This window comes from Oikopleura dioica, chromosome 1 (genome assembly GCF_907165135.1).
Source record: "Oikopleura dioica chromosome 1, OKI2018_I68_1.0, whole genome shotgun sequence".
Classification (NCBI taxonomy): domain Eukaryota; kingdom Metazoa; phylum Chordata; class Appendicularia; order Copelata; family Oikopleuridae; genus Oikopleura; species Oikopleura dioica.
The window spans coordinates 8,425,445-8,439,424 of NC_137291.1; the positions used below are offsets into that span (position 1 = coordinate 8,425,445).

The 13,980-nt window shown below is 42.4% G+C and overlaps 5 protein-coding genes across 5 annotated transcripts in view; 4 read left to right on the forward strand and 1 right to left on the reverse strand.

Moving 5' to 3' along the window:
- LOC145712369 (cytochrome P450 3A9-like) overlaps positions 1–13,980 on the reverse strand; it is a 64,691-nt gene that overhangs the window by 5,255 nt on the left and 45,456 nt on the right. The gene's annotated exons all lie outside the window — the stretch shown is intronic.
- Positions 558–6,437, forward strand: LOC145712363 (UDP-N-acetylglucosamine--peptide N-acetylglucosaminyltransferase 110 kDa subunit-like). Its single transcript, XM_081790053.1, has 10 exons — positions 558–797; positions 963–1,097; positions 1,140–1,375; positions 1,593–1,749; positions 3,342–3,677; positions 3,724–4,035; positions 4,097–5,580; positions 5,627–5,733; positions 5,776–5,977; positions 6,021–6,437. The coding sequence occupies exons 1-10, from the start codon at positions 750–752 to the stop codon at positions 6,154–6,156; spliced, it is 3,153 nt and encodes a 1,050-aa protein (XP_081646179.1). The 5' UTR covers positions 558–749; the 3' UTR covers positions 6,157–6,437.
- On the forward strand, positions 7,144–9,168 carry LOC145711569 (synaptosomal-associated protein 25-like). The gene is made up of 6 exons (XM_081789264.1): positions 7,144–7,368; positions 7,621–7,747; positions 7,875–7,969; positions 8,016–8,123; positions 8,308–8,385; positions 8,646–9,168. The coding sequence occupies exons 1-6, from the start codon at positions 7,327–7,329 to the stop codon at positions 8,805–8,807; spliced, it is 612 nt and encodes a 203-aa protein (XP_081645390.1). The 5' UTR covers positions 7,144–7,326; the 3' UTR covers positions 8,808–9,168.
- On the forward strand, positions 10,352–11,655 carry LOC145712381 (uncharacterized). The gene is made up of 5 exons (XM_081790079.1): positions 10,352–10,645; positions 10,711–10,748; positions 10,833–11,157; positions 11,313–11,530; positions 11,574–11,655. The coding sequence occupies exons 1-5, from the start codon at positions 10,559–10,561 to the stop codon at positions 11,626–11,628; spliced, it is 723 nt and encodes a 240-aa protein (XP_081646205.1). The 5' UTR covers positions 10,352–10,558; the 3' UTR covers positions 11,629–11,655.
- LOC145712384 (ERI1 exoribonuclease 2-like) lies at positions 11,723–12,722 on the forward strand. The gene is made up of 3 exons (XM_081790082.1): positions 11,723–11,913; positions 11,989–12,228; positions 12,269–12,722. Exons 1-3 carry the CDS (start codon positions 11,907–11,909, stop codon positions 12,640–12,642), a joined length of 621 nt encoding a protein of 206 aa, XP_081646208.1. The 5' UTR covers positions 11,723–11,906; the 3' UTR covers positions 12,643–12,722.

Here is a 13,980-nt window from a genome sequence, read left to right on the forward strand (position 1 = left end):
AATCTTTTCATCACAGTATCAGTAAAGTATGAAATATTGATTACTGATGCCAAAGATCTTGCAGCACTAACAAGTTGTTAGTAACAACTGCATTATAAATGAAAATTGAGAAGCATATGCTGCATATGATATGCAGATTCTGGGCTCGGCAGCCTGTGTATAAAACCTGTGTCAGGGTCTTGAAACTTTCAAATTGAAAGAATTTAAAGAAAGGCTCTTTCAATTTGATATTTTCAAGACCCTGACTCAGGTTTTAGACAAGGTTGCCGGGTCTAGTGCAGATTAATGAGAGAAACTGCAGGGAATCGAGCATTGATTACTGTTATCAGTCAACGATAGAGCAAGCAAAAGTAACTGTAATTCGAATTCCGGAAGTGCAGAATCTCCTCAATTCCCGTCAGCGAGTCAAAATGTCTCGCGAGTCGCGATCGAACCAAACCTGGCACGTCATTAGCTTATTCCACCACACTGAGCTTCGCGGTGTGGTAGCTCCTGATATTTTTGGCCACCTACGCGTTTTCCCCTGGGGCGCTTGAGGCGCCAGTTCAGTCGCAATTTACCGTCGATAAATCCGACTCGGATAAATAGAAAGAGAAAGAACCGAGAGTAATATAAAAGTCGGAGATTAAAAATCAGAGAGTTGCTTCTCCGCAATCGTGGCTGTGGACAAGAAGAAAAAGCCCGAAAAGCGGAATTTTGACGAAAAGCACCCCTCGATTTCGCAAAATTTCGGAAACAAGAAGCAGAAAATGACTGCAGGGGTGCAGATTGTATCTCATCAGACGCATGGATTACAGGCAGGCTTTTTAAAATAATAATATCAACTCAACAACCGGACCCAAAAGGGTGTTTTTCTCTAGACTAGATAATAGTGTTAGCGTGAAAGACCACTTTTTTCAAGTCAAAAAATGATGTCAATTATTGACTACAGATATCAGAGTTCTCATAAAAAGCCTTTCCAGTCCTCATATCAATTCAATTTCAACAAGAACAAAACACACAACCCAAACAAATCAGCTCGCGAACAACTGTTAGAGCAAGCCCACCGGGAGTATCAAAACTGCGACTATGTTAGCGCTGAAATTCACTGCAGACAGGTACTATCTTTCCTCTCATCTTTCCTTTCAAGCCTTGTTTAGGTGTATCAAACAGACCCTCAATCACCCGCTGTGCTGCTTCTGCTGAGTTCGATTTATTTCCAAAAGCGGTTGCTTGACGATTCGGCCTACTTTTCCCGCGAGGCGATAAGAGTCAACCCCACCCTTGCCGAAGCCTATAGTAATTTGGGCAATGTTCACAAAGAACAAGGCGATGTCCAACAAGCGCTAGAATTCTACAAATATGCAGTTAGCCTCAAACCTGACTTCATAGACGGGTAAGCTCAGCACAACAGGGCGGCTGTACTAGACCCAAGCTTATCGGGAAACTTTAGATGGCTGCCATCGCCTAGGGGCGTGAGGCCGCGGTTGCTTTTAACCTCGGTTAAGTTTCGCAATTAAGAAATATTCCCAAGCTTATGAGTACCCATCTGTTTTCGGAAAGCAAGAACATTCTTGCTTGATTTCACTTCGCAATTAATCATTAATCTCTAGCTATGTGAACTTGGCTGCTGCTCTGACCTCGATCCAGGACTACGAAGGCGCGATTAAAGCTCACATGGAAGCCCTGCAGATAAACCCAAATTTGTATGGGGTCCGTTCGGACCTCGGGAACATCTTCAAGTCCTTAGGGCGACTTGAGGAGGCCGAAGTACGTACCCGTCCGCAAATTACATCTCCCGTACCCACCCTACCCAATCTCTATCGGCCGTAATGCGCGTGTTCTCTCTCTGTGCGGCTTAACACTCCTCAATTATCATGAAAGCTATTCCACGCCTGAGAGAGCTATTTGCATGAGCCGATAGTGGATGATGTTGGCTACTCAGGGCGTAAGCAGAAACATAACTCAAGTGGCCACTTTAGGAATCTTGATTATTTTAGCAACAAGGCCTTCGGTAATCCCGCTGGCTCGATGCACGGAGCGGTCTCTTCCGCCTATCCCCGGCAGAGTTTTAAGGTTAAGGGTTATTAACCTAGCTATCCGCAGGCGTTGTTCAGTTTGCCCTGAGGCGTGTGCGCGTTTATCGGGACACACAGAGCGTCTGCGGACAGCCGCTTAGACGCGACTAAAGCACTCTCTTGATGGCCAATTTCCCAGCCGCAGCAGGGTTCAATTGAAGCACTGAAGGAGAGTGTGTCCAATTCCTTCCAAGTCGTCCGCAACACGCGTCTCTCTCGCAGTGAGAGACGTGGGACATGTGGCTTGTGAAGTGCGCATAATCGGCGATTAGGATTGACTAGGTGTTCTAGTTTTTCAAATGGCCAAGTATCTTTCCTCACACTCGCTACCCGGTTAGCCCTACGGGTAATTCAACAGTGCTACAAAAATTTAGAGGACGAAGAGAATCTGGTGATAAATTTCGCGTTTTATCGTCATCAAATCATATACAAGAAAGTTATTGCTTGTTTAGTTTTCTAAACAAGGCAGTTAAATTTTTATAAAAATATTTATTCATTCATCCAGATCATCTTTTGTCTCTCTAAAAACATTACTCTCAGGGTCAACCACTTAGCTCGTCGACGGCAAAATACTTCTCCATTTGGACCATTCCGTGCTCGGCCAGCATATTTTCATCTTTTGCCGTTTTCGATTTCAAAAGGCAATTCTCTTAATCCCAGAGTAACCGCCCTTCTCACCGAGTTGCCTCTTGCTCAGGCGATCTACATGTCACGCCACATGTCATCTCACATGTCAGCTTTTGACATCGCCCTAACAGGAGTTAGCTTTGTCTCCATCCCGCAACAACATCTTCTCTATTCTATTTTTGAAGTTGAGGAACTGAACTATCACCATCGGCATTTCTGTTGGTGATCTTTTCCGCGCTTCATAGGTCGACGAAGCCAAATGCCAAGAAGCAGCAACGACTAGGGACACGACGATTTACCACAAGTGGTACATAAAACTGGGTCGGGCTAGTCTAGGAACCGCTTTCAATTTTCAGAAATAAGCCAACCAAACGATATGCAAGAATCAAAATAGCGAAATCCAGCGCCATAATTGCGAATTAATAACTTTAGGACATCACAAATTTCCGCAAAGAATAAGGATTAAGGGGTAACGTCGGCCGCGCACAGGCCCTCGGGAAGAACCAGCTCACAGCGCGACATTATCATGCGAACTCACACGGATGTGCACGGGGAGTTTTGTCGCGCATATGCCACTGACGCTTTCAGTTGGACTTGCAGGCGCTCCTCATCCGTTTTAGTCATTTCTCACGCTCAGCCCTAACAATGTTTTCTTAGGAATGCTACCAGAAAGCTATCCAGTGTAATCCAAACTTCGCAGTTGCTTACAGTAACTTGGGCTGCGTTTACAACCAGCGCGGCGACATTTGGTTAGCAATTCACAACTTTGAAAAGGCAGTCAAACTCGACTCTACGTTCTTGGATGCGTTTATCAACCTTGGAAACATGTTCAAAGAAGCTCGAATCTTTGACAGAGCAGTCAATGCATATCAACGAGCTCTAGCTCTCAATCACCAACACGCTGTTGTTCATGGGAACCTTGCGTCAGTCTACTACGAACAAAGTAGACTTGATCTTGCGATTGAAACTTACAGAATAGCCATCAGGCTTCAGGTAAATCCTTCGAAATCCTCGTGTAGAAACAAGCCTTTCTTTCCAGCCAAACTTCCCAGACGCATATTGCAACCTTGCTAATGCACTGAAAGACCGCCTTTTGGTCTCCGAAGCCGAAAGCTGCTACGAACAAGCTTTGAAGCTCCACCCAGAACATGCTGACTCGCTCAACAATTTGGCGAATATCAAACGAGAACAAAACAGAATTCACGAGGCGATGGAGCTATACCAACGCGCACTCAAGGCCAAACCAGATTTCCCAGCTGCTCATTCCAATCTTGCGAGCATTCTTCAGCAGCAAGGTCGACATCATGAAGCAATCGAGCATTACAAACAGGCTATTAGGATTTTCCCTCAGGTTAGTTGATATTTTTGCGTTTCCACCATTTTATTTATTTATGTGGCTAACTTTGTTTCAGTTTGCTGATGCCTATTCGAACATGGGCAACACATATAAGGAAATGGCTCGGAATCAAGAAGCGATCCAGTGCTACCAATCAGCCATTTCAATCAATCCTAACTTCGCCGACGCATTTTCCAATCTTGCATCACTTCACAAAGATTGTGGTAACACCGCCGAAGCTATTCAGTACTTCGATTTTGCGCTGCGCATTCGACCCAACTTCCCCGAAGCATTTTGTGCTCGCGCTCATTGTCACCAGTACATTTGCGATTGGAACGATTTCAATTCACGCAACGTCAAGATCGTTGAAATTGTCGACGAGCAGTTGAAAAAGGCACGTCTTCCGTCTGTCCACCCACATCACTCCATGCTTTACCCTCTGTCTCATCATCAACGAAAGGCGATCGCTGGCAAGCACGCTCAATACTGTAAAGACAAGGTCGCATTGTACCAGCGCCCTCCAACCAAATTCGCCCCTCGACTCGGCAACAGGAGAATAAAAATTGGTTACGTCTCATCTGACTTTGGCAATCATCCCACCGCGCATCTTATGCAGTCCATTCCGGGTATGCATGACAGTAACAATGTAGAAGTCTTCTGCTATGCATTGACACCCGACGACGGCACTACATACTTCAAGAAGATCAGCTCCGAAGCAGAACATTTCACAGATCTTTCACAGTACATTGACACCGCCCAGGCGGCGGACAAAATCAAAGCAGATGGAATCGACATTCTGCTGAACATGAACGGATACACTAAGGGAGCGCGAAACGAAATTTTCGCTCTCCGACCAGCGCCCATTCAGGTGATGTGGCTCGGTTATCCAGGAACTTCTGGCGCTGACTTCATGGACTACATTCTCACCGATGACCAAACCTCACCCGTCTCGTTGGTTGAGCAGTACTCAGAAAAACTCGCTTATATGGACCGAACATTTTTTATTGGCGATCACGCACAGATGTTTGCCCACATGGAACGAAAGATTCTTCTCTCTAATGGCCGCTCAACTACCGCGATGATTAACTACCAAGATCCCGAGACCCTTGCCCAGCTGATGGGCTGCATGTGCCTTCAAATGGAAGAAAACTACAAAAGCGAGGATGACGCGCTGAACTACGTTTCTAATGAGTTAGCCGAATACGCTGCTCTGGATGAAAATCACGACACATCGATAGCTCTTCAAAACATGGTCATCAAAGGGCAACAATGTCTTCAAATCGGCGACATCAAAATAGTCAACGGACTAAATCTCGGTGCATTTGAGCCCCAAGCTTCGCAAGGCGAAGCAAAAGTCCTCAATGCTGTGTACACAAGTAGAAGACAATACGGACTTCCAGACGATGCCATTGTTTACTGCAACTTCAACCAACTCTACAAGCTTGACCCGAACACGATGAGTGCTTGGTGTAATATTCTCAAAAAAGTTCCCGATGCCGTTATTTGGCTTCTCCGATTCCCCGCTCTTGGAGAGCGTTACGTACATGATTGGTGCTGGCGGTAAGACCACCCACATCGCGTTAAATTATTCAATTTTAAATTTTAGCCATCACAATATTCCTAAAGAGAGGATAATTTTCTCCCCCGTCGCCGCTAAAGAAGAGCACGTTAGGCGAGGCCAACTCGCAGACGTCTGTCTTGACACTCCTCTCTGTAAGTTTATCTCGCCTAACCTGACGCTAGTTATTAATTTAGGCAACGGACACACAACTGGTATGGACGTCTTGTGGGCAGGCTGCCCGATGGTCACGCTCCCGCTTGAATCGTTCGCTTCCCGTGTTGCTTCCAGTCAGATGAAGACTCTCGGCCTCAGTGAGCTCATTGCGGATGATTACTCTTCATATGAATCTATCGCTATCAGACTCGGAAACGATGTAGACTACAGAAGATCTATTCGGTAAGATCCCAGGGAATTATTTATTTCCTAACATTCTCTTTAGTTCGAGATTATATAATTTCCGTATGAGTTCACGACTTTTCTCTGTGAAAGACTACGCAAGTTCGATGGAACGGGTCTACCGAAAGATGATGGATCGCTTTAATGAAGGCCAACAACCTGAGCATCTGCTCGATTAACTTGAAACTAAACTAAAAGTTTTGCCTCTTTTATCAACTTGCCTTAAACTACTACCAGTTAAACAAACAATATTTGTGTGATCGCCTATCCGCGATGGGAAGCATCTCAACCCTTGGACGTTCCTCACGGCGTGATGGCTAGAATGGGGTTTACTCATTTGTACATCTGAAAATATCTGCATATTTAACAGTGATTCAAAACCGTGGCTAAATCATTATCGTAACTACTGTGTTCATCGAAGGGTCTCTGCATACTACTTTAAATTTATCAAATAAATGATTTGCCCAATAACTTCCTCTTTGATTCGTTTATGCAGGAGTAGATGATAAAGAATTCATGACCAAGTTGATGCAGTTTTATTCAGCAGCAGGTCGAGTTCATTCCAAATGAATACTAGTCTAGCCAGGATCACCCTTGGTCTTACTGTCAGGATCAATATTTTCCGTCAATATTCCAATTATAAGATTGACCATTTGATAAAACTGTCCCTATTGATGACAACGTTTGTGACGAGACCCAGGGGATCGGCTTTAATCAAATTAAAATAAAACAAAGGCTTGGGTTCAAGTCGATTGATAGCCTTTACTGACTTCCGAATGTCAGTTGCGAATCGTAAGTTTTCGATGTGTCGAACAAGAACTTAATAACGATCAGATATTTTTGGCCGGAATTTTTATATCAAAATGAGGGTCAAGATAGAAGTCGCCTTTCACCCTACAAAACCTGGCAGTTTATCCTAGCATGATCCCGTGGGTTGTACATTCTGACCCATATAATAGGGTCCATATTGGAAGCTGTAAACTATTTATCGAAGTTTGAATATATTGACCAGAAAGGGAGTCGATAAATTTACATGAATTGTCAAAATTAAATTTGGAATAAGTGTTTAGGTATCGATTTTCAACAAAATCGTCATCCTTTGCGTGTGTGTGTATTATTGACGAAGGGAGACTCGCCTGAGGGCGCCGCCTGCATTGCCAAGAGACAGATTCAGAAAAAGGAAAGACTCAAGGAAATCATCTACGAAACACTCGAACTGTATTTGCATCACAACACTACAGTAACTAAAGGCAGACAGAGAGATCTATATATTTCGAAGGAAATCCAAGGGGAGAGAAGAAATCAACGAGGACCACTCGCACTAGAACATAAGACAATCTTTTGAAAAGATGACGTCCGATCAAGAAGCTATGACTATGCGAGCTAACCAGGTTTGATTTTTTAAAGAATTTTACCCAGATTTTCTTCAAAATCTTTATTCAAATCGAATGATAGTACGACGAAAGATTTTTTTATCAACCAAAAAATTTCAACAAAGTTCTTTAATCCATTCAAAATAAGACCATAAAACATTCATATTGCTCAACCATATGTTGAACCGACCTTCAAAATAGTTTTCGATTAAAAATTCATGGAGTAATTCAATATTTTTCAATGGTAACTCTTTCAATATTCAATTAAAGCTCACGGATGAGTCCTTGGACGCAACCAGGAGAATGGTGGCTCAAATGGAAGAATGTCAGGATTATGGCATCAGAACTCTGGTAGCACTTGATGAGCAGGGCGAACAACTGGAACGTATAGAAGATGGTAAGTGAATAATGCTGGAAATCTTACAGTAAGGCCTTTACTGTCTCCCAAAATCTCGATTAGCCTGATTTCATGAAACCGCACTTTGAACTCCTCATTATCCGTCTTTTCTAAATGCTCTTTCTAGCTATGAATACGGTAAATAAAGACATGCGCGATGCAGAAAAGAACCTGGCTGGTCTGGAGAAATGTTGCGGTCTATGTGCGTGTCCTTGGCAAAAGGTCAGAATTCGAACTCTTTCGACTTACTAATTTATTATTAATAAAGGGGAAAACACCTCCAAAAGACGACGAATACAAAAGGATCTGGAAGAAGAATCAGGACGGGAAGGTTGTTTCCAGTCAGCCGATGAATGTTGCTGATGACAGAAATGCGGTAAGTCAACTTTATTTCGACGTACAAGTATAAGGATACTAAAGTTTTAACATTTGCCAAATTATCGCTATACACCTTGGCGAACGCAGAGATGACACTAGCATTAATAATTCGGCGGGTTCCGTCAGAAGAAGTGAAAGGAGCACGTCGCACTCATCCTTGTGTCGCTTAATTTATTATTTAGGTAACAATCGGCGGACCGATGATAAAGAGAGTCACCAATGATGCACGCGAAGATGAGATGGAGGAAAATCTCGGACAGGTTAGTTTCAGAATATGCAGAATTCTTCCTGAACTCAGTGAGTTTTCATGTAATTTTTGATGCATGCTTGACAGTGAGCTTTCTCGCATGTCAGCGCGGCAACAGTTTCATTAGCGCGCTCATGTCAATATAAAAGGGGATCGATTTCAACAGTCACCCGAGGTACAATTCAATTACAGTATCTAAACACACAAGCGGACGTTATGTTTTTCGTTGAACAAGGAAAACGATCCAGGTCGCCTTTATATATCAATATTTAGGTTTCATCATGCATCAACAACCTGAAACATATGGCCTTGGATATGAACAACGAAATCAACTCGCAAAACGTTACTGTGGAAAGGCTCAACGCGAAGGTGCACAACAACAACGACCGTATCAAGGCTGCTAACCAGCGTGCTATTACTCTATTGAACAACTAATCTAAACAAAGGGACAATACTTATCTTGACAGTATTAAAACTTGTATACTTTATCAGTTCACCAATTTGCCATAACATTCGTATAAGCGTACTTAATGAATCATTCAGTACGAGCAATAGATAGACTCTGAAAGCCTCTCTCAATACGCGAGATGATATTTTCTCGATAATCGGTATTCAACGTATTACTGTACATATCTTCCTCGATACGTCAACTCGTATTAATGTGCATATAAGATTACTATATGCATGCTCCTATCATACTCTGCTTTTTCTTCACATTTATTCATATCAAGTCTTTCTTCAGCTTTTTTATTTGTGAAATATCAGTAAATTATTTGTCAGCAATATTAATAAAAATCTATTTATAAGTTCATATTTTAAACTTATTCATTATTGGGGTCTATGGTCGACTTCTTCTCTTCGGGGGTTCTGTTAACATTTCATGAAAAATCAATTTCTTTAATTTTGAGGCTTTCTCGCAGCACTTCTTGAGAAAATTCGCATGTCTACTAAAGTGAGCTTGATTGACGATGTGAGAGAGGGACCTCTTTTGATGTGTTTGGCTTTTTGAAGCTTCCTTTCTTCGCTGTCTCGGGCAAAACGTTGTAGCTTCTCGAGATTGTAGCCTTCATTGTTGAAATGTCAAATTTCACAAACAAGCGTTGAAGCTTACCCGTAACGCAGTTTCCATATGGGAGGCTTTCCTCTTACGAACGAGCTGATTATCAAGATTAATTAAATAACAAATGCGATGCTACTAAAGTACTCGTTCCTAAATATGCCGTCTCGTAGGAGCGTATGTTCTCCTCAAGTCGATCGATATCATCGCGGATGTCCTCCGTTTCCCCTGAAAATTGCTTGACAAAGCACTTGCTTGTTGTTACCAACTTTCAAGTGACGCTTCTAATTTCTGCGTGTCGATGAGCTTGAGCGATGATCCTTGCTCACTCAATTTCAAGGATGCGAATTAACATTCAACAAACTATTCAGTTCTTGAAGAACAAAGTCTCAAGCAAAATTAACGATGCGATCCTTTCACATCCCTAGTCATAGTCGTAAAAGGCCCAAAATCGTGAAGGTCACCGAAAAACGAGCGCGCTTTCGATTCTCTTTTCTTTTGTCAGTTTTAAATTTGGAATTTCGGCCTGCGCCGCTCTGCGCGATTGGCGCTGCCCGGATTATCCAGCGCCAAGACGCGCGAGCGCGCTTACTACGACAAGAACATTTATTTCAAATAGCTAGGGCTTCCACGTCTAAAATTATCTCATTAAAACAGTTCTATCCTTATTTGGACAGATTCCTTTTGTGAAAAGTTATAACACTAATTTCAAAGGCAAAATGCCGTAGAAGTAGCCATATTTGCTATTTGTAATCAAATAAAAAATGCTTTTATTGCAAATTATTGATTTTGAAAGACATCTACCCCAGGATCCCCAATCTCAATCTATCGTCCGTCACATGTTCGTGCGCAGCCGTGAGAAAGGAAGTCACGTTACACAAAAGATAAAAAAAAATCCTTCGTTTGTGAAATTCCGCGCGAGCTACTCATGTTTGACTGGCTTGGTGCCCTCGACCACCCTAATGTCAATCTTGAGCTACTACTGCTGGCGGGAGCAACTAGCGCGGAATCTCTATCTCTCAAAAAACGAACACCGAAAATATTATTTTCTTAGTTTTTGTTCGATTCATGTTATAAACAGGGTGGCGAGAGTTTGCGCGAAAACCAGCGAAAACCTGCATTTGCAAAAATGAGAGATGATGTTCAGCAGCATAATGACGATTCTGGATACTTGTCAGAAGGGATTATTACTCCACAAAAGAAACATGCACCACTGGTACGTTTACTTGTGTTACAAGTTGTAAATCGACGTGATATTATGGTACTAAATTGAAATTGTAGGTGCTTTCAACGGAGCGTAAAAACAAATTGAAGCGAAGGTGCGGGTTTCATAATCGTACGAGTTTAGCATGCCCTTTTCGCATGTTTCTGATAGACGAAGGGCTTTTCGAAACTCTTGAAAGACTTTTCCTATTACCAGAAGAAAACTCTGAAGATGCTCTGTTCCCCTCTTCCACTCCATCGAAAATCCTCAAAACAGAATCGCTGCCACAAACGATTTCAGTGGCAAACTCGAAAGAGATTCCAAAAGTCGACGTTCAAAAGTCTCCGACAAAAGAAGCTCCTAAAGAACGGACCCTTGCCGACGACTTGGAGAGCATCACGAAGGTCTTCAAGAAGCTCAAAGAGGCCCAGGCAAAGAAGAGAAGCATCAACAGACTTTCTGATTGCCCGCTGCGAAGTCCGATGAAATTTACGAAGCTCCGGCCTTTTTTGGTTAAGCTCAATGTGAGTTTGAATTTCTAAATATTTTTATTTTTGGGAGTTCTTTTGTTGTTTCAGGAAATCAACAAAGACACCGTTAGATCCCTATTTGATCAGAGTCAACAATAATTACAGAATCTCTTCAAAATAAAGCCCTAAATTTACGCGGTTATATTCAGAATCAAATTGTCAGCATTGTCAGCAGAATGTTGAAGGAAAAGAAATATGGAAGCGCTCTTGAATTTTGCCTCGCAAGTTGGACTCTTGCTGAGAAAATTCCAAGAGAATGGAACGACGAAATCATGGAAGAAATCGCCTGTGCACCGATGGACTCGATTGTGGATTCGATAGCGAAGATATCGAAAGAAATCGTTCTTTCAGAAGAGAACTTAGTGAGGTAAGAATAAAAATTTTATTGAAATAAATAAAACTTATTTTAGACTCAAGAAACTGCCAAAATACAAAAACTTCATCGCTGAAACACTATCTCTTTGAAAAAGCTTCAAAATAAAAATAAATTCACAACCTTCAAGTTTCACGGGAATAAAAATTCAATTGAATTTCGCGCAAAATCGCAGAGCGTTGATTGGGCCAGAATTTTCTCCAGATCGAACCACTTTTTGAGAGAAAGAAAGAAAAAAATATGGAAGAATGAACTAATCGCTTTACAATTCAAATTCTGGAAAATAAGAAGAAAGAATGGGATTCGATTTTGCGCTGGTTATTGACTTTGAAGCATCGTGTTATGGTCCGGGAGATATTCCTCCGAAAGGATGGAAGGTTTTGGTGCAATATTTTACAAGTTAATGAATTTTTCTTTAGCATGAACTTTTTTTGCACCAAATTTCTTGTCAGAAATCACAGAATTCCCCGCTGTTCTCGTAAACTTATCAACTGGAGAAAACGTGGCCGAATTTCATGAATTCGTTCGCCCAACAGAACATCCAGAACTCACGGATTTCTGCAAGAAACTCACACATTTGGAAAAAAAAGATTTGTCAGTTGAAAAGTCGCTGCAAGAAGTAATGGTAGACTTTGCTCTTTGGGCAAGAGATGTTCAAAGGGAACATGATTTGTATTTCTACACACCGAAAGGTAATGAAAAATACATCGAAAATGCTAAAAGTATATTCAGATGTAAAAGTAAACAAAGATTCTACGAAAAGAATCTGCTGTATCTGCACCTGGACAGACTGGGACATTTCAACTCAACTTTTAAACGAAACGAAACGCAAAAAGATCGAAATTCCTGAAATCCTCAAATCTTGGGTCGATCTGCGTTCTGTTTCCCGAGTCTACTTACAATCAGTAAAGAAGAAAATGGGGCATATTCCCGTGCTTCGAAAGCTCTTCAAAGTTTTGAAAATGGACTGGGAAGGAAAGCATCATTCGGGAATCGACGATGCTAGAAATACGGCGAGGTTGACGGTCAAAATGGCCGCGAATTTGAAGATAACGCGAACCCTTGGAGTTGTTGGGAGAATCGCTGGAGATCCGTATAGATTCTAAATAATTTGACACTGCTTGATTTCCTCACTTACTTTTGCAAATAAACATTTACCAGTTTCCATCCTGACAAAAAGTTGAATTCATGAAACTGAGTTGATGCGTCCCTAGAATGCGTTTTTCCATTCCAGGAAAATTACGGCACTCGATTCGGCTCGCCAGTTCCTCGGGTAGTTCTTCGATCAAGCCCGGGACGAAGCTGCGCGATTGGAGCGGCAGATTTATTCTCAGCGCTCTTGCTGGCTTCTATTCCTATGAATTGTATCATTTCTCCATCTCGAAGAGTGAAATGGAGTGTCCCTACAGAATGCCGGATTTGGCAGAGTATATTATCACTAATTCGTCGGTTGATTGGGGAAAGATTGTTTATAAAACGGATGGGAGCTTTGGACAGCGAAGGAAAGTCTCTCAAATTATGTGATTACAATTTGAGATTTCATATAAGAATATCTCATTTTGAGTTCTCTAAAAGTCCTTTAAATCCCGACGAGCAAGAACTCTTCCATTCCGTTACCTCAAAAATAAAGTCTCGTTTGGCAGAAGTCTACCCAAATCGCGACATTATCTTCGTCCCGACGTTTATGGGAAATAAACCTGAAGAAAACGTCGACATCTTCGATTTATTCGTCATTTTTGACCCTCAAAATTACAAGTCCGATGTAATCATAAAAGACGAAAAATCAATAGATGCAAATATAAGCGCAAGCGTAACGTCTTCTATGATATGTACGGGTACCGTATGTGGCAGGAAGCAGACCTAACCACCGGTGAAAGAGATACTGGTTTGCAGGACCAGGGAGGTCGGACTGGAATCTGACTCGGGGTCACCCCCATGACACACCCGGGACAGAACGCCCTGGGGGACGGAGGGAGGGGTCGCTAGAATAAAATAAAATTAAAAAGCTAAGCTACGGTGGTCGTATCGGATAAATCCGAGAAATCGGCCTCACCGAGCGTGCTTTTTACGCGAATGAGATTTTCGACTCGCGCCGCGCCCACGGGCACAACAATTCTAGAGACAAAACTGCAAAACATGGGTGTCGCGCACTAAGCGTCACCTTCCCAGGATCTCAACAACAACGAGGCTTGCAACATTTGGTCACCCAGATTTTTGGTCAGGTCTAATCATAAAAGACGAAAAATCAATAGATGCAAATATAAGCGCAAGACTTCACTACTTCTATCACTTATTGATACATCGTACTCAGTTGTCGGCCGGCCGGGAAAAGATGGAATGAAGTCGGAATTACCGGTATCCTTCCTTGTTTCCACGGGCGGACTTGGCACGGAGACTAGGCTCTACATGCTAGCAGCCCAACTCTGAAGTTATCAGAGCGGGAG